Raw genomic sequence first — 19,941 nt, 5'->3', positions numbered from 1 at the left:
GGGGCTGGTTTTCACTGACTGCCCTCCACCCCCATTCTGGGTCTTATTTTCCTCCTCCTCTGCGTGCCCGGTGATTTGCTATTGGACGTGAATTTTACATTGTTGGTCTTGGGTTTTGAGTGTGCGCGCGCACTGTTTATTTTGGAATGCAGTAACTTGGAAACCCTTTGATCCTTTCAAGTCTGTTAAGCTTTGTTGGAGCAGCCTTTAGCCTGGAGCTGCTTTTCTCCACTGCGGAAGCGCTGTCCTCCCAGGTGTTCTGCCTGCTGCCTCGTTCATTATGAGGTTTTTCCAAATTGACAGTGGGGACGTAAACTGCTCCCGCACCAAAAGAACCCCTCTGCCTGCTCTGTTCTGGTGGTTCTTTCCTTGTTCTTAGGTAGGTCTCCAACCTAGCAAGACCTCGAGGTTCGGTTTGGGTTCCCCCTTCCTGCCCCACAGCTGGGAGCTGCCGCAGAGCAGGAATCTGGGGGAGGCATAGGGCCCCATTTATCCCACTTTCCTGTACTGCCTGTTGGCCAGCATCCAAAACCCATTTCTCAGATATGTTTTTTCTTTTCCTTTGGTTGTTTAGGGTGGAAGAATGTTTTTCTTGCCTCATTAAACAGAACCAGATTCCTCCAATTGTTCAAGCCAAAGGCTTAGAGTTTATCCTCAGTGTCTCTCCTTTCCTCCATACCTGCCACCACCTGTCGTCAGTCCTACCTTCCATGGCTCCTGGCTGCGGCCTCCTCGCCTGCCCCTGGGCTGCAACCCAGGCCCTGTGCGTGCCCTTCCCATTCTTGCCTCCCTGTCGGTTCTCCACAGCCATGTGAATGAGCTTAACAAGGAAACTCCAGTTATGCCACTCCCATTGACACCCTTCCTGGCTTTCCTTGTGGTGGCCACCGAGGCTGTTCCTTAGCAAGCCTGCCTCCCTCCCCCACGTCACCCTCTCAGTGCCTTCCCAGCACGCCGGCCTCCCTCTGTGCCTCTGCTGCGCCATGTTATTTCCCGAGTATGGTTGTCTAGGTTCTCCCCGGCTGGCTTTTCAGCTGTTGGCTCCTTAGCGGGGCCTTCTCCGATGGCCGAAGGTAAGGCTGTTCCACACTTTGTCCGGTTACCGCCTACACAGGGTGTGCATTCCATGGTACCTGTCCCAGCCTGTCCACTTCATTCACTTTTGGCTGTTTCCGTCCGTCCCCACTAGAATGTAAGCCCCGTAAGGCAGAGGCTTTTGCTGCTGTTCACGCCTAGGTCCTCAGAATGCAGAACGGTAAGTACCTGACCCCATACGGGTGCTTGATATAAATGAAGAAATGAAATGAATGAATGAAGTAAATGAAAATAGACTGCAAGTACTCTACCATCTGTGCAATTGTTTTTCTGTCAGGATAGAAGAGTTTAACTGATTCTCCTGTCCTCAGTGCTTCATTTATATCTGTATGATTTCTAGGAATTTGGGGTTTTGTATTGATCCCCCAAAAGGAGTGAGATAATATACCTTGAGAATGTTTACCTGTTACTGAGATATTAAACCAAAACGTCAAACAGAAGTAGAACAGGCTATTCATACATTTAATTGGAATAGTGATAACCGTAGGATAAGCATAATACCTGGTCACTTAATTTTCTAATTTGTTGTATTAGGAGAAGTCCGCCCTGGAATTGCTACGGAGGTGCACACTCCGGCTTCCCGAACACACCATTGTGGCCCTTGTACAATCCGAACACTTCGAGAAGTCGAATAACCGCCGCACTCGCCTAACTGGGGTGTGGTTTTCTTGACTTTCAGAGACACGTAGAAAAATTCTCTACCAGTACGTCACATGCAGTGTAAGCTGATGGATGGGTTTTTATTTTTGGGTAATTGTATTTAGAGGTAAGTGGACCTAAGCACTGTAAAAATAACCTTTCAAATTAATGAAATTCATTTGTGAAATTTTTTAGACCTACCTGCTCATAGTGGACCAAATGGGTCTCACTTTCAAACATAATGTATGATCTGGGATTATTGAGTAAACTTATTAAATTTAATCTCCTCTATACACATATTGGCTAGTTTAGTAATTTAAAGTAATGCTTTGCTTTTTACAGTTATTATTGGTGCCCGTCTGGAATAATGAAGCTTGCAGCTCACTGATGAGGAATTCCTACAGCCCTTTCCTGCAGTGCATCCCGGTCCCTATGCTGCAAACCAGGTGTTACTCAAGGTAACAAGTGGTTTATTAAGGACAGAATAAGCCTCTTGATTTGTGTGTGTTAATAGTTCTGCTTGATTTTGATGGAAGCATTGTAAAATACACACCCCCACAGGACTCTAGGTTAGGCTAAATTAAAGCACGTAGCTGTGCTTTTGTATTTCAGTGTGCATGTCAGAACAGTTTGGAGTTCTCTGGTAGGGAGAATTCATTCTCCATAAGCCTTTGCTCCCTTCTTGTACGTCCCAAGGCTTCGTGCTTGCACAGCACCATGGAAAACAGACCCAGCTCACTAAAGCAGACTATAGATTTCATGTAGGAGTTATGGCGTGCCGAAATGAGCTTCCATATTGCTGATAACCCTCAACAGCAGGACCAGCAGAGAGCTGCCTGAATAAGGAAATCCCTTCCCGTGGACAAGCAGACAGTTCGCAGGTCTTGGAGCGGGCTCTAGAGACATATGAGGGTGCTCTTATGTGACGGAACTGTCTTCACGCCCATGGTCCGCAGTCAGGACACGCTGTGGACCGAGCTTCCCCTGAAACACGTCTTCGTGGGAGTCCTCAGGCCGTCACACAGCTTACGTGCTGGCATTCTTAACACCCCGTTCCCTTTGAGTATTGGACCCACTGAACGTGAAATTCACGTGTCCACAGGTTTAATTAAAAGCACTTGGCTGCTTCTACATCTTTCTATTGAAAAAAGGAAATAACCAAGATAGTCTCATGAAGAAATAAAAAGCCTAGTGCTTTCCTGCGCCAGGACTTCTGAAATAGTTGACTGTTCAAAAGCTACACCATCCACAGCATTTGATGCGACTTGGTCAGAAGGTAACGTTACAGGCGCTTAGTCTGTCCTTCCAGTGAGACAGTGTAATAGCATCCCAGAGCTCGGAGCCGTTGTGATCAGTAAAAGTAGTATCGACATCACAAAAGCGTTTGCTGCCACTCTCTGCAGCCTTTGCTCTGACAAGTCTCCACTCTGAGGCTTGGGCTGGCCCCTTAGCGTTGAGCTCATGCAATGGTAGGACTGTATTTCCCCCTTTAAGAGTATTAAACTAACCAGGTCTTAAAGCAGGTTTTAGGCATATTCATACCAAGAATGAAATGAAATGAAGTCAAGTCAGAACACTTCATTCTGAAATCAAGTGTAACCTACATAGTAAATAGAATGACTTAAACATGACGTCAGGTTCCATAGTCTGATGTAGTGGCTTTTGTGGCCCTGTGGTACCAGGGCTTACACTGCACCCGTGCGAAATGCCTAGTAGGACAGCTGCACTTCCCCAGAGACAAGCCCTCGTGTCTCCCTGACAGTAGAAGGAAGGATTTGGGGGGCGGGCAGTGAATTCTCATGTAAAGCTATTTTCTTTACAATGAAAGGTATAGAATCCATATACCATTAAGCTTGAACTTGAAAGGATGGCCCTATTGGTGAAGTTGTCATTGTGAGAGTTTTCTTGACTGCAGGGCTGTCACTGTTTACTGGGTGGGACCCTCTGTGTGAGAACTCACATCCAGACACAGAGAGCTCAACTGTAAAAGAAATGCAGGCCGTGAACTGGTTTGTATTTGTTTTTGTTTTTTTTAATATCTATATAAAAAATAACGAGCAATTTACAGATCTCTCTCTAGTCAGAACTCGAGTGTATATATAAAGGTGCTGTACAATGTACAAACATTTACAACCAGGACGTCATGTCTGCTTAGCACTCCAAGGCCACGTTGCTAAGTCAGCACTTAATCAAGACAGCGACAGGTGACTTGGAGAGGAAGGAGCCACATCAGACCGACAACACATGACATCAGAGTTGTCACGGTTAACAGTAAAAATAGGGTTTTGATCACTAATTGTGGTCTATAGGGAAAATAAATCACTTCTGTGGTACTAAACTCAGCGTTTATCAAGCCTTCTAATTTGCTCTACTCGAGTAGTTCCAGGTGGGAAAGCACGGGGCGGGGGCGGCTCGTCTCTATCTACAGGGGCTGACCCAGGCTCCTCCTGCTAACAGGCTTCACAGTCCGACTCCATGAGGGGGGCCCGGGCCGACGGGGCAGGTGTGTTCCGGTTCTCCCCGAGAAGTTCCTGGATTTCTAGATGCTACTGAATGCTGCATCAGGGGACTGGAAGCCTGGGTCTGTTTTATGGAGTTAGACACCTCCTCCACCTTCTTGCAACTTTAAAAAAGCACTCGGAGACTCTGGACACGTCCCACTGCGGACGGACCCACAGACCACACCTGGAGTGGCCTCGGGACTGAGTTCAGTCAGAGGAAGACCACTTCTTTCTCCTAGTATTTTTCCAAAATTACCTTTTATTGTTGACGTCCTCTTTAAAGTATATTCCATGTGGAGTCGCAGCCTCTTCAACTACAGTCGCATTTCAGTGGTCTCCCTTTCTCTTTTTTAACAAGAAAGTTAACGTAGCTAGAAAATTAAGCTTCAGCAAACACCGTCTGTCACCGCGCCCGGCCTTCCCTGCTGAGCGGGCCTTTCAGGGGTCTGCTCCCCCCACCCGCCGGGCCGTCCCCCCGCGACCAGAGGACTGTGAAACTGGCCACACGAGTAAGTCCCTCACACAATCCGTATAATATTTTGGCTCTTAGAATATGTATTAACAACTAATGACTTAGCAGGTACAACCCAAATAGCCAGAAGTAGAAATTTGGTAGTTTTTCTTCAAATAGCAACGCACACTATTTCCACATGAGCTGCTCTGAGGACATTGGGGCTGGGTCACCGGCAGGGGGTGAACTTTTAATTGCTTAACGAATTATACGTTCCCTTTTCCAACACTCAATTGTAAGCTCTTTCACAGTTATTTGAAATACCTTGCCCAGCTGAATTAAAATACAAAACCATAACTGTCAATATTCGGCTACCTTTTTTTCTCTAGAATGGAGAGGTCTGGGGTGTGGCTCTAAACGGGGATGTCATCTGGGGCTGTGGGAAGGGGCCCTGCCATCCTCAGTGATGAGTCCATCTCCTTCCGCAGGGACCCACATAGTTCTCTCTGTAAACATGCAACATGCTACTGAGAATATCGACTTCCAAGCCAAAGGTCATTTTTTTCGTTACTGTGGAAACAGCTGAGTGGGGAGGATAAAATAGACATGATACAGTAGATACCTTGGCACAGACAGAGTCAGTTGTGACCACATTGTTAATATCAACGTCCTCATTTGTTCAGACACTGGAGGACGAGCTGGGCGTGTCAGATGAGTGTGACGGAGGGCAGCCTGCCGGGACGGGCTTCTCGGCAAACCTAAGGGGCCCTTCGTGCAGCCTCAGTAACTTGATGATCAAATCAAAGTGTACTTCCGTGTGTTCCGAATTTCTGGGGAAGGAAAATGGCTTTCTGGAAGAAATGCTGCTTTGTCGTAAGGAGAGATCACAGCCTGTGTCTCTGTTTCATACTGAACGGAAGCTCACAGCCGTTTCTCAGCCACCCCAGTCATGCCTGAGGCTTTGCTGGCACTGGGCACCTTCCAGGGCCCCGGGGTTATGGGCGGCCTCCTGGCCGGAGAGCTCCGCTCAGGCCGCACGCCACCCTCTCTATCAGCTGCCTCTCGTTCTTTCCCTCTGTTGTCTTCCAGTCTGTTGGGAGCCATTCTCTCTCTACTCGTTTCTCTGAAGGGGGCTCTCTTTCCCTTTTCGTCTTCGGGTACTGCTCTGTTTGTAGCATTAGTAGTCTGGGACTTTTCATCCAGTCGCTTGCTTTTCTCCCCCGGAGACCGTGGCCTCTGCTTCGTGTCTTTCCTGCTGATGGCCCGTCGTTCCTTCCCGTCCCCAACCTGCTCAGCGCTGTCACGAGCAGGCGCCCCTGCTCGTCGGCCCTCTGACCCCGGGGCTCTGGCTTCAGCGTTGGGCCGGTCTTGTCTCCCTTCGGTTCTCTGCTGCTTCTTTGGGCTGGAGGAGCGTCCCCTGCCCCTCCTGGCCTGGCCCTGGCCGGGGCCGGCGCTGCCTGGGCAGCTCTTAGTCTCCCCTTTCCTGGGGCTGGCAGAGCGCTCTCTAGGTCTTCTTTTGGGGTCATTTTTGAGAGGACTGGGAATCTTTTCTAAATGTTCCTCTGCATAGCGACTGACTGACTTTTTGGGACTAGCAGACCTGCCTCTTTGGGCAACACCATTTTCTACTTTGAAGAGATGTTTCGTGTCACTGTGCCCGTGACTGTTGGGGGGATCCCTTTTACTCCCAGTTTTCTGGAGAAGAGGCTGGTGCTTTATATCAGACTGATTTAAAGTGCTTTTCTTTTCAGGTCCCACATCCTTGAATTCTTTTGCCTTTTCACATATCTGCGCGCCCGTGAAGGCTTCCTCAGTTCCTGGCACGCGGGGCTCCTCACACACGGACGCAGAATGAGAAGGCGGGGGAGACGGCGGCTGTTCGTCGTAAATCACGTTTGAAGATGAAGGTTGAGTGATATCCCAGTGACCTAGGGAGAGGGGGGTTGAGTGGAACACTGTTAAGTTTTAGAATTGTGAGCAAGGAGCCAGCAGTTTTGAGCTTTGACAGCCATTTTCATTGTACTGATCGCTTAAACAGTATGAGTATCTTATAAATAGTTTACATATGTTCAGGTATCTCTCCATAAAGGCAGGTGCATACAGACAGCTATATTTGTACATCAAAGGGAGGCTGTTTACATATATATATATATAAAATAACAGTATTTTTTCTAATTACTTATGTACAATTAGTAATAGATGGTGTGTAAATTCTTTATAAGTAGTGAAGCCCAGTGAAACTTAAAATTAGACCAAATTACCTGGTCCAAGAAGCTTACTAATTTAGCTCTTATTGGTGCATGTAGCTTAAGGACATGCCAAAATCTCACTCATAAAGGAGACTAACCTCTGTTGGCCAGAATGAGGTTCATGGGCATTTGTAAATAATTTTCTTGCTTTAAGCAAATTTAATATCAAAAGGAAATGGAAAAGTGCAGGAGATAGAATTAGATGTATTTAATAGCATCATTTTTAATTAAAAAGAAAGAAGGAAGTGATTTACAAGACATGCAAATTTACCAAGTCTTTTTAAGGAAAGACCAAGAAAAGCCCTGAAAGCCTTAGTGCTGCTCAGGTTTCACGTAGGAGCACAGACCGGAAGGAGCCAAACCTGAAGGAGGAAGAGAAAAAGCCTAGGACTATGTAAAAAAAAAAAAAAAAAAAGTCACAGTGCAGTTAGCAAAGACATCGCGGGAACGGGTGATTTACAAGCAGATGGTGGAAGGGAATACAGTCGGAGAATTACAGGCTGAAAGGGGACGAAACTCGAAGGGACCAGCGCTAAGTGGCATGATACCTTATTTCTAGACTAGTGCACTCAATTTAAAAAGAGTGATTTTTTCAGTCCTGTGGTAGTTCAAAAACACACAATGAAACCAAGCAAGTGCAAGGTCAGCACAGGAGCACAGACAGGGGCTGACCTTGTTCTCGAGAGCACTCACAAAAGCCTGAAGTTCTTACTTGACTCGCTAAGGGAAGTGTATCTTACTATATGAAAAAGTGAAGATATTTCAAATGTTTTTCATGCATTTAATTCATTTGCCTGTAATGTCCTTGTTTTTTACAGGCACATTTCTCTGCGAAACCAACTGGGTTTTCTATTGAAATTAGCTCAACATATTCCATTCCAGCAAAAGTCCTGCCTGCAGCCAAGCATTCTGTTACATTATTTTTAACTAATAAAAACTATGCTATGTAACTAACCTTAGATAGTTCTGGTGTTTACCTTTGACATAGCTAGAAAAATATCCCCTCCAAGAGTATCCCTTTCCCTTCTGCTGACCCTCCAGAATAACGGCTCCACTTTCCAGCTACAGGAGCACTGCTTACCGTGATCAGGGATCAAGCCAGTTCCCGGCCTCAAAAGAAGAAGGACTTTATTCCCACCAGCCTGAATGAGCTCGATCGCGCGGGTGTGTGTGATGCCTTGGGTAGGTTCTCCGTTGATTTCCACGATCTGGTCGCCCACCTAGACAGGGGACATCCACAGGAACAGCGTGGGACTGCGTGCCTGCCATCAGTTTTGCTTTTGTCAGCTCTAGAGCCACTCCGCGTTGCCGAGCGCCTCTCTGACGTGTAAAATGTTTAACTTGTATGCGGTGCTGTTGAGCTAGAGCCGAGAAGCGGACAGATGGTAGCCATAGGAAGAGAAAACGTCCAGCTTCATTTATTTAGTCTACAGAAATCCTCCATGGGAGAATTGTGTGTGACTGGTATTCAGGATCCGGGTTCTTGAAGTCAAGAACCGAATGGAATATTCATAGATTAAAATTCCGAAAAAATTCATCCTGGAGAATGTAGTAACATGAACACTTACGAATCTAATAACTAGCTCATACTCCATTACTCTGGTGTGAAACAATCTTCCTAAAAACATAATATAAAAAACTAGTGATTAGAAGAAGACACCTCAGTACCATTGCTATTTACTAGAAATGTGGTCTGTTATTTTAAAAGACAAAGTATGGATGAGCCAAGTATATGTTTGCAAAGGGCCTGATTAAAGATGATGGTGGTAGTGATTTGATTCAAGGTGACAAGCCACTGAAGGGTGTGGCTTCAAAACAAAACTGACTGCAAAATCACCAGAATTCCAAAAAGCAGCTCAAACATTTACAGGAGCTCACAGACCCAGTCCGGAAGTGGCAGAAGAGGCCGTGGTGATACCTAACGCGGGTGGGTGGGGAAGCCAGTGTCCACAGGAGCGCAGTGGCAAGACCCTGGACTCCCGCAGTCCACCATCCCTCCCTCTCTCCCGGGGTCGCGTCAGTGAGACGGGACACGAGGACATGCCGAGCAGAAATGTTCGCTAGCTTTGAGGTCATCTGTTTTCTGGTTCCCCCCAAATTTTTAAAGTGCATCAGTATGAATTAGATTTAACTGCAGACTGTACAAGGTAAAAAATGTCAGCTGAACTAAATAGTGCATTTTGTTGCATAGTTATGAAAGAATGAGCATCTCACTTGAAGAAATGGAGGCTACCAAACAAGAGCAATGGATTTAACAAATAAACTGGAGATCTTTACAAAGATGGTAATAGAATGGGGAAAAGTAATAAACATAATTTTTTTAAAAAGCCCTTATACCCAGATTTCCCTTAATAAGTGACTGAAAAAATACCATTTTCGTGAGAAACTATAGATGACAAAGTAGCACTAGACATATAATCCTGCTGATAATTAGCGAAGAGGAACTCAGATAGCATTGGAAGCCTGCTTTGGGTATATCGTGGAAAAGATGACTGAAATTATAATTAAGTGAAATTAACTTGTCACGTTCTTTGGCTTCAATTCACTGTCTAAACCTGCCTACTTCTGTTTAGCACAACAAATGCATTACGATAAAACGTGTAATTGAACAGATTTGCCAGCAGGTGTCATTTTTGTTTAACTTTAAAACTAGACTGGGCAAAGGGACAGTACAGCCACGGCTTGGGTCTTGGTGGACAGGCCCTGGCCTCGGCTACTCAAAGCTAAGGATAAAAAAAACGGCACCTTTGAGAGGGAAATGTAAATGACCTTTTAAAACTCTGTTACTTCAAATTTTTAAATGTGATAAGAATAAAATGGGGAACGTATCCTCTGGTAAACAGGACAACTACACGTTCAGGTTTGTGTAACTGAGACATAAAACTGGGGACAGAGAGCGGAGAGAGAATGAAAGGCGGGTGAACCGAAAGAAGAAGGGATGGAGGAAGCTTAGGCCCTTTAAGGCGGTCTCAGAGTTTGTAAAACATCCACTCAAAATGTGTTACAATCACAAAATAGCATTTCCACCCTACTGCTCATGTTATGTCCCCCCTGTGAGATGCCCGCGGACCCCAAGGGGGCCTGGAGGACGACAGGCCCGGGTCCTGCCGCGGCCATCACGGCTGAGCGAACCCAGCAGGTGCCCTGGTCTCCCTGAGCCTGGGTTTTCAGTCTGAGTGGGGACGAGGGCGCCTCCCTCCCGGTTCTCGCCAGGCTGACGCTGACCTCCCTCTGACGCTGTTCCTTCATACGGACTTTTCCCACTCAGCTAACTTTGGCCAAGAACCTTATTTTCTCCACCCTAAATTTTAAGCAGATTTAAGGATCAGCCTAAGAATCACTAAATTAAAAATCCTCTCAATGACTCTCAACACCTTTCCCATCTGTATTACAAGGTAACATTTTTTTTGTTCGAGTGAATTACATTGTTTCATATAACCCAAGTCCTATCTACTCAGTAATAAGTTCTGGAAGCTAATCTTAAATATTAAAAATGACTTTCATTAGCGAGAAGTAGTCTCCGTCTATTCTAGTCTTTGAACCTATGGAGCACCTGCTGTGACTATGCCAGGCACTGCCTCAGGTGCCGGGACGGTAGGGATGGCATGCCACACAGCACCGCAGACAGAGAAATGACACCCTCGGGTTAGGAAGGGGCCCAGTGAGCATCTGCCTCTCGCGTTTCAGCAGTGGAAGCTCTCGTTTCTTAGAGTCGAGAGCTTCCCGTGTTCCCGTCCATCAACTATTTTCAGAAGTTTCCATTCCGCAGCCGAAACCGGAGGGTGAAGAAGCAGCAGACTCACGTGAATCCTGCCGTCCTTGAGGGCGGGCCCGTCCTCGGCCAGGCGCAGGATGAACAGCCCCATGTTGTACTCCTTGCCCCCTCGGAGGCTGAACCCGAAGCCCCGGGGGCCCCTCTCCAGCTCCACGGGGTAGCAGCCCAGGCTCTGGAGAGAAGAGTGAGGGAAACGGGCTCATGGCCTGCTCTCTCTGAGGCAAGAGAGAGAACTGCTTTCATAGCTGGGGCTACAGTTCATATTCTCAACAGACGCCTGTGCATCGTGGGGCAGGAACGGGCATCTGGGGGAAGGGCTAGGAGGTTCTTGTAAATGCAGCCGATATCTGCAGATTGCGTGTCTTCTCTACCAGTCGGTCAGTGGTACAACAGGAGAACAGAGTTGGGGCTGCTACGGCAGGATTCACTCCTTTAAGTGGATTTTGACTGATTTTCCTGGGCGGCGGTGTGGGGCACAGAGCCCAAAGGTCCCAGCCCTGCTCTGAGTCCTTCGCTGGGGGTTCTAGTTTCTTCAGCTGCGGAGCAACCTTTCCTGTTACTCTGCATTCTCTCCTGGGAGCTAACAGACACCCCACACACACACACAGACACCACACACACACACACACACACACACACACACACACACACACACACACACACACACACACACACACACACGGTCCTCAAGAATGACTGCTTTCAGGAACGAACGGATCTAGTATAAAAATCCACCAGTGTCAGTGATGCACCGATGACAACACTGATTAGCCGGCACGTGGGGGTGCTCGTACCTGACCGTGCCGCCCGCCAACCACGGAAATCACCGCCGTGTCCGGCTGGGCGAGGTGCTTGTGGTCGGACCACGAGTGTCTGTAGGAAGCAGGGGCGTCTTTCCCGAGCTCGCCTTCGAGGGCACTTCTGCAAGAGAGAAGCCAGGCCCTCCCTGAACTGAGCACGTGAAAAACAGGCTAAAAATGAAGGCAGATCACTTTCACTTCTCTGAAAGGCTGGACCTGGCCTTTCTCCCCCTGACAAGGCGTCACAGAGGCGGACCAGCTCCAGACCCTGGGAGGTGAGGCGACACCCGGCCGTCCCTCCAGCAGGACCTCGAGTCGGGCAGCACCCTGCGCCTCCGTCTCCTGTTGGGGCACCTCTGGGCATGTCCGTCAGGCAGAACTGCACCCGGCACCCAGAGGCCACACTAGCCGACCTCTGCGCTCTGTGTGGCACCAGCGCCCGTGGAGAGGGGCTGTGTTGAATTTTTAGAAACCTCGTTTTTGTCTGATGGCCAGTATTTTCAACAAGAGAGAGAAATAGGTACAAATACTACTATGCTTTCTCAGGTCGTCTGAGATGACAGCAGTGTTTGTGGGCTGGGGCTTCCCTCCCCAAATGTGTGCTGCAGCTTCTTCCCAATCCCCGCCCACTGGGCACAGTGATCCACCAATCGCTAGGCTGTTCCCCAGGGTGGGCGGGGCACAGATGGGGGGCTACTGAGGGAGCCGAGGGGAAAGGGAAGGCATCTGAAGGTGGAGAGTATGCACAAGCGTTCTCATTCTGACCTCACCAGCTGGCTTCGGTACCACCCCGGGGTGGGGGTGGGGGCTATGGGGGTGAGGAGTGGAGAGATGAGGAGAGAAAATCGCCAACACCGAGAAGCACAGCCTCACCTGTCCCCAGGCATGTGGTTGGCCTGCGACTGTCCCACGGGCCTGTGCTGCAGGGCTGGGCTCTGCCTGGCCGAGTTCGTTCCTGACGGCGGGCCGTGATGCTCTGTTGCAATGAGAGAACAGTAGAAATAAGAAAATGCGGAGGCCGAGTGGGTCTATGAAAGGGAGACGCTAACAAACGGTTGCTGCTGTCCCGACTTCAGCGGCTGCAGCACAAACGTGTCCTTCTCATCTGCCTGGAAGGGGAACGTCCCCACCTGCTGCCCTGTCTTTTGGTTGATGCTGAGGTTTGAAGAGAAGAGCAGTCCTGTGCTTACTCTGCACTCTACCCCCACTCCCCCCTCCCCGCTTTCTTTGGGTCACCCAGATGACAGGACAGGAATGAACACACTGAAGAGCAAAACCAGGCACCGTCGTCATGCAGCCCATTCATCCACGGGCTTCCAGGCACACTCCTGTCACTGTCAGCCACGAGGTGACGGAGACAGGTCTCAGGAACACTGGCTCAGGGGCCCACCTGCAAATCCCACTCACGTCCTTGAACCTGCCTCTTTACTGTGGGAGCAGTTACCTCGCCTGCTGCTGAATCTAGCAAGCAGCTTACAAAAAGCATTCTTGAGTGTTGACAATTGTTTGCAAAGATTTCCCTGCTTCTGTTTTCTAAGAGCACAAATGTAGGTGAAAGAAACGCACCGTTTGTTTCTGTATCTTTTGCAGCAGCTCCAGATCTGTTGTTTTTTTGACAGCAGATTTGGAGGCTAAGCACAGTATCGAGAGCTAGACTGTGAGTCAGGGGAGGTGGCAGTTACGAGACTCTTCAGGCTGCCAGACTCATGTTTTTAATGCTGACACTTTCCGATGTCTCGTCCTGTCCAAGCACCAAACATCGGGTACGTGAGACGCCAGAGAGCAGGAGCACAGCTGGGTCACTGAGACCAGGAGCTCTGAAGCAAGGTCACCGAGACGTCCGCCCGATGCCCTCATTTACTGGCTGTGTGCTCCTGAACAAATCACTTACATTCTCTGCGCTTCTCGTAGCCTCATCTATGTATGGAAAGGGAGCCCGAGCTACCTCGTGGGGTTACTGAGAGCAGCCAATGAGCTTATAAAGGCACACGAGAACACATGCACGATGGAAACATTTCTATTCTAATTATCGTCATTGTTATCGGCATCATCAAAATGGTAAACCCTTATTTGGGCTGTATATCTCTTCAAGTGTACATTCTGAATTACTTACCTTACTTAGCAACAACGCTTGCGGCAGATGCATTTCTAGATTAGAACACGTGGAAACTGATATGAACTGAGTCTCGGAATAGTACGGGGGTAAAGACTGATGGTAAAGACAATGGACGTGAGTGTTCAGGAAGCAGCTTCTACTGAGGAAGCTGAGACTTTAGGCCTTACTACATGCCCCACTATTTTATGGCTTGGATTAAGTTTTTCTTCAAAGTTCATGGGCCTAAAAGCATAGATAAAATTATACTGAACACCTTCTTGCAAGTGAGCTAGAGAGCGCTCTGCAAACACGGGGAGGAGGATGGAGTGGGGGGAGGAGGGGAAGGCTTACGGTCCAGCGTCTGCCCGGCTCTCAGTGCCGGGCGCTGTGGTGGACACACAGGCCCAGCTGCAGAGATTATCTAAGGGCTGTCTTCCCTCTTTAGAGCCAACTGCCCCAGGAAGAGAGGAGTGGGAACTTCTTCTTCCGGGGCTGGGGGCGTGGCCTGCCAATTTGCTAGTTGCTCATTCGTATTACCACCAAGAATGTGATTTTCCTGATTGGCTTAACAGGTTACCCAAGTCAGCCTCCTCACAGGTCGCCTTGCCCCCAGGCTCATCTCCATTCTGCTCCCTGGACTCCAGACATAAATTGAAACATTAACCACTGCCTTGATTAAAAATCTGTTAACTTTTTATTGCTCATCAGATACTGTTTAAACTTGTCACCTCGGCACTCCTGCCTTTCTGCTTCATCTCGTCTGAAATGGCCCCTCTCGGCGAAATGCTCCCTGGCTCCTTAGGCCCCTCCTCCTGCAAGACCGAACTCCTGGACAGCAGGAATACACCTCATTTATCTCAGGGTTCCCAGACAGGCTTCCGCCTTTGATTACTGGGTATGTCCATTTCAGGTTGCCCACCTCTAAACTTGAGGGTTCACTGTAGGGTTGAAGTCTGTGTCACTGGAAATTCACGGCTACCCTTAAGGAAATAGAGACTGATGGGAATAATTCCCTCTACCGACCAGATGAATGGGAGCTACCCGTACCTGTGCACAAGCTCAATGCAGATAAGTTTTCAGCTTCACTAGCCTGGCTAGAGTAAGGGGCGTGAAACTTCAGGGCAGTGAAAATGCGCTGGTCAACTTCAAGTTTCCCTCGGCCTCCACCCTGGTGGAGGGTGCGAGATGCCACTGCGGGGGAGGGAGGGCCCCGCCAGGTGGTGCTACCCTTCAGTGCCCTGGTTTTCATTGTCCTCTTCAAGGTTAAGTTAAACTTCCTGTCATCACTATTCTTTCAGTTTTAGTCATCCAATTTATGTTAAAAGCTGCTCTACGTCTCAAATATTTATTCCAAGATATCAAACAGGCTTTTGTTCTCTCTGAATTTCATCTGAAATTTCTTCAACTAGTAAAGCAAAGGGTTAGGAAGCTCTAGTCTTCAATGACAGTGGAATTTTTTCTGGAGTTTCTGTATGTAACTACTGAAGAAAAAGTGTGTTATCATCAGAAGATAAACACAAACTCCCGAGGTCCAACTGTAAGCAACACACGATGTGGGAGCTATCTTTGCTGAGAATGCCTGTGGGAGAACATTCTAAAACTCTATTAGAGGACAAAGGGGGACCCCAAAAAACTAGAATTTACTTTAAAAAAAATTCTGTATTCTTACATGTTTAGATTTCTGTCACCTTCAAAGTACTCTCCACTTCATGCAATACACCTAACAAGACACTTTTCCTGCACAAAACAGTTTTCGAATGTGTCAGTTTTGATGCCTTTTAGTGCTTCTGCCATTTTTTCGTTTCACCTTTTCCGCATCATCAGCAAAGCATTTCCCATTTGAGGACTTTTTTCATTGTGGAAACAAAAGTCACTCGGGGTGAGATTGGGTAAACAGGCAGGGTGGGGCACAGGGGTCACGCTGTTATTTATCAAAAACTGCTGAGCACTCAGCGTGGTGTGGGCAGGTGCAAATCACCCATCATGAAACGGGCTTGTATGTTGAGTCTTCAAAAAAATTCACTGAAGCTGAACGCAGCCTCTCACAACAACGCCAGCTGGTGCACGGACACAGATGGGTTCCTGGAACACTCACCTAGCGGGGGAGGCCTGTACTACAAGGGGCCCACCCTCTAGAATATAATTCCAGTGTCTTTTGAGTCCCCCCTCATAAAAGATGACCTGAATAACTGGAGACATCCATGCTCTAGGGTAGGAAGACAATATTTAAAGGTATAAATTTTCCCAAAGTTACTGTATATTCAATATATTCCAATAAAAACTGCAGTTGGACTTTTTTGGAGGAGCGTAATTGCTCTAAAAGTTTGTATGAAAAAGTTTCATCAACATCCAGTCTGTTTGGAGTGGTGGAGGATCTGCAGAAAGACTTGCCTTAACAGACCCTAGGACCTACCACAACGATACAGATCAAATCACACACATACATGTTAAAGACATTAGATGTAAGTCAGCCCACGCACAGGTAAGTCGATAGGAGAACAGAGACTCACGTTTCAAGTTAACACGCAGAGACGGCTCCACAACGACGGAGGAAAGTAAGTGCTGGCGGCCGGTGCTGGAAAACCCAGCTCGCTACGGGAAAACTAAACTGGGCCCCCTCTAGCCTGTACAGATTATAGGGGGGCTCCAGGTACATCAAAGACCTAAAGCAAAATGCAAAGTCACAAATCTAAGAGATGACGACGTGAGAGAAAAGCTCTGACACAGGGCGAGGGAGGGTAACTTCACCTCAACTTGCAAAGCACAAGCCATCAGGTAAAAATTTTTATGGGATTATGCTCGATTACATCTAAATTAAAAATCTCTGTGTAATGAAAGGCAGTGTGTCCAAAGTTAACGTACAGATGACAAGGGAGGATATTGGTGCTTTCTAAATTAATTTGGCCTAATGCCTACATAATTAACAAGGAATAGCTACATATCAACAAGAAAAAGTCAGAAATCCCACAAGAAAAAAACAGTAAGGACAAGAAGAGGAAATTCACAAGAAGGAAAAGAGCCCAGAAAGCAAGCATGTGCGGACATGCTCAAACCACGGGCTGTCGGGGGGGGGGGGGGGGCTAGTATGGGTGGGGGATAGACATGCATTACAAAAAACTGTCAGGCAGTTAAAAGCACCCAGCAACATGGATAAATCTTAAAAAGCACATGAGGCCACGATACGAAAGCACAAGCAACCAAAGATATATGTACATCCGATAAGGACTTCGTATCAGAATACTTGAAAACCCTCGTAATCCAACAGAAACACAAACCGACGAAGCGAGCGCAGGATTTGAGCAGACCCTTCCCCCAGAGAAGACCCACAAATGGCCAACAGCGCGGGGACGGTCGCTCGACATCACCAGTCGTCAGGAAACTTCAAATAGGAACCACTGAGATGCCACCTCACACTCACCAGGACGCCCAGAGTAAACTTAAAAAAAAAAAAAAAAAGTACAAACAAAATCCATGTTGGTGAAGACGTGGAGAAATTGGAAGCCTCCTGCACGGTGGTAGGAACAGAAAATGATGCGAACAGTGGAAAGCAATTAGTCCCTGAAACTGTTACACAGAGTCAGCCTGACTCACCACCCCCGGGTGTGCGCCCCGGAGAAGCGAAAACACGCACCTGCAGAAAACCCCGTGCACGTGGTCACAGCGGCGTTACTCACAACGGCAAAAAAAAAAAAAAAAAGGAGAAAGAAACAAGTCGTGTTGTATGCTGGGTAAGGCCAAGACACGGAGATAGTCACAAGTCACAAATACGTGTGAGCGTTTTCTACCAGACAGGACGCGTGGCTCGGGAACTTTGTTAAACATTTCCTACGCAAAATAGGCACCCATGGCCCACACGGTAAATGCTATCTAGCAAAAGGAGAAAAGGAGAATGAAGGAAACAAGGTTGTCCTTCTCCAGCGAGCTGTCTTCGTCTGTCACGGGGAGTGGTTTCAGGTGGGAGCCAGCGCAGCAGCTGCTGGGGGGGGGGGCCCTTTGGTCTGACCACGTGACCGCTGCAAACACGCGCGAGCTGCGATCGTTCATTCGCCGATAGTGCGGCCGGTGGATTTTACACCGAGCCCACGGAGAAACTTGGAAGACTGACAAACGCCATGAATCATATTCTTATGGACAGCACATACTTTGTCATTTCTTTCTGAGACAGTAAGAGATTCTGAATGCTCCCATTGATTAATAAAGAGTATAATAAAATAAGGTACAATCACTAAAACGTGATTGTAGTTTAAGAGGCTGCACTTACACATGAAACATTCACTAAAGAAAAGTGACCGACGACTTCAGACAACCTCTCGGAGAATACACCGTCAATGATAAAGAGTAATTTTGGGGAAAAAAAAAAATACTGAGAGAAGCGGTCTTCCTACAACTGAACTGTATCAGTCTCGATGTGTGGTTCGTGGTCCGTCAGCAATAGGATGTGTAAGCATTTTGAAAATTTTACAATTTGACAGTTTTATGTCTTATTTTTTCATTTAATTTTTATTGTATTTCACAAAAACGCTGACAGATTGGACAAAAACCACAGGTCCTTTTTGTGTAGCTGGTTTGAGACACACTGACCTGCCCTCCTGCTAGTGGCGTCCACTCCTTCCAGCAGCTTCCATCGCTGCTGCGTGCCACGCACGGTGGTCTAAGTGCCCTGGATACGTCAGTCTCCGACACCCCGAAATGCCATTTCCTGTGGCACTGAGGCCTGCTTTTCTTTGTGGGTCACGGAACAAATTTAAGGCTAAAAAGCGGGCTAGAGAGATCATGGTAAAGAAACAGAGATAAAGAAATCTGACCCAAGTCACACTAAGTGACACTAATTCCTCATTGAAAACAGTTTTTATTGAGTGCTCGCTAGGTGCCTAACCTTGTAGTGGACCCGAGGGGTTCAGCACTGAACATCTCAAAGTCTCCGATGTCACCAGCCGCTGCACTTCGCGTTCTGGCGCGGGGATGGCAGTAGCCAAATAGCTACATAACCTCAGGTCGAGATCAGTGCGAGGGAAAAAAGCAAAGCAGGTGAGGGATCAGAGGGGCAGGGGGCCCAGACTGCCTGACTGACACCGGTTCTGTCGCCAAGCTATCTAACTGCTCTGTGACTCAGTTTCCTCATCTACAGAATGGGAAGGTAATGGAGCCTACCTAGAATTAGTGCGAGCACTAAACGAATCCATAGATTTAAAGCATTTAAAGGCACTATCGCTTACATAGTAAGCGTTTGTTAAGTCCCATTATTGATTCCTTAGGCAGTGAGATTTACACCAAGACCTGAATGAGGGAGCCAGCCATGCAGAGATGTGGCCGGATGAGGACAGCTATCATCAGGTGAGCACCTTAGGGTGTGTGTACATTTTCACCTTCAACCTTCACCACAACCCTGAACCAGACACCATTATTCCCATTCCATGACTGAAACACTGAGGGAGGAAACGCTCAGTGGCTAATGCGCTAATCAGGGTCCCTGAGCACTGCCAGAGCCCGGCCTGCAGCCGATACCACCTCTGCCAGCTATGGGCCCAGAGTGGAAGAGTGCCTGGCTTTTACCTTGTTTGTTCATTCCTCACTCAAAAGTATTAACTGACAGCCCAGATGAAGGCGTAGGTAGACACACTGCGCCTCCTCGCACAACCAAAAGAAGGACAACAACAATTTAAGAACAAAAAACAACCAGAACTGACAGAAAATCAAACTGTATAGAAGTCCAACAACCAAGGAGTTAAAGAAGAAACATTCATCCAGACTGGCAGGAGGGGCAGAGACAGGCAGCTAGGCAGAGAGGACTCGCAGCAAGGTGGCAGCTGGTGGAGCGGGTGGTCCCACATTCACATGCAGATAAACCGGGAGGAACAACTGGGGAGCGAGACAGACCCACAACCCAGGGCTCCAGAGCGGGGAAATAAAGCCTCAAACCTCTGATTGAAAACACCTATGGGGGTTGAAGCGACAGTGGGAGAAACTCCCAGTCTCACGGGAGAGTTCATTGGAGAGACCCACAGGGTCCTAGAGTGTGCACAAACCACCCACCTGAGAATCAGCACCACAAGGGCCCAACTTGCTTGTGGGTAGCGGGGGAAGTGACTGAAAACCCGCAGAGAGCAGAGCAAGTGCCATTGCTCCCTAGGGGACCCCTCCCCAACATACAGCGTCACAGCGCAGGGACGTGGGTTGCCCGCCCTGGTCAATACCTAAAGCTCCACCCCTTATACATAACAAGCGGGCCGAGACAAAAAAAAAAAAACCCTCCAGAAAAAATACAACTAAGCGACGAAGAGATAGCCAAACTATGAGATGCACAGTTCAAAACACTGGTATCAGGATGCTCACAGA

At 47.9% G+C, this 19,941-nt stretch overlaps 1 protein-coding gene across 3 annotated transcripts in view; it reads right to left on the bottom strand.

Annotated features, from left to right (window-relative positions):
• Window positions 1–354: 354 nt before the first annotated feature.
• Window positions 355–19,941, bottom strand: part of MAGI3 (membrane associated guanylate kinase, WW and PDZ domain containing 3) — a 191,151-nt gene continuing 171,564 nt past the window's right edge. Inside the window, exons 17-22 of one of the 3 annotated variants that reach the window (XM_053915712.2) lie at window positions 12,384–12,486; window positions 11,505–11,631; window positions 10,739–10,882; window positions 8,017–8,155; window positions 7,207–7,297; window positions 6,526–6,614 (exon numbers count right to left, since the gene is read on the bottom strand). In XM_053915712.2, coding sequence (XP_053771687.1) covers window positions 7,248–7,297; window positions 8,017–8,155; window positions 10,739–10,882; window positions 11,505–11,631; window positions 12,384–12,486 — 563 coding nt within the window. In that variant the 3' untranslated portion in view covers window positions 6,526–6,614; window positions 7,207–7,247. Of the gene's footprint in view, window positions 6,615–7,206; window positions 7,298–8,016; window positions 8,156–10,738; window positions 10,883–11,504; window positions 11,632–12,383; window positions 12,487–19,941 lie in introns of all 3 variants that reach the window. The other 2 variants (XM_053915711.2, XM_045203684.3) reach the window with 2 other exon arrangements.

This window comes from Desmodus rotundus, chromosome 12 (genome assembly GCF_022682495.2).
Source record: "Desmodus rotundus isolate HL8 chromosome 12, HLdesRot8A.1, whole genome shotgun sequence".
Taxonomy (NCBI): Eukaryota; Metazoa; Chordata; class Mammalia; order Chiroptera; family Phyllostomidae; genus Desmodus; species Desmodus rotundus.
Note: the sequence above shows the minus strand (reverse complement) of the source record. Positions and strands in the feature narration are given on the sequence as shown.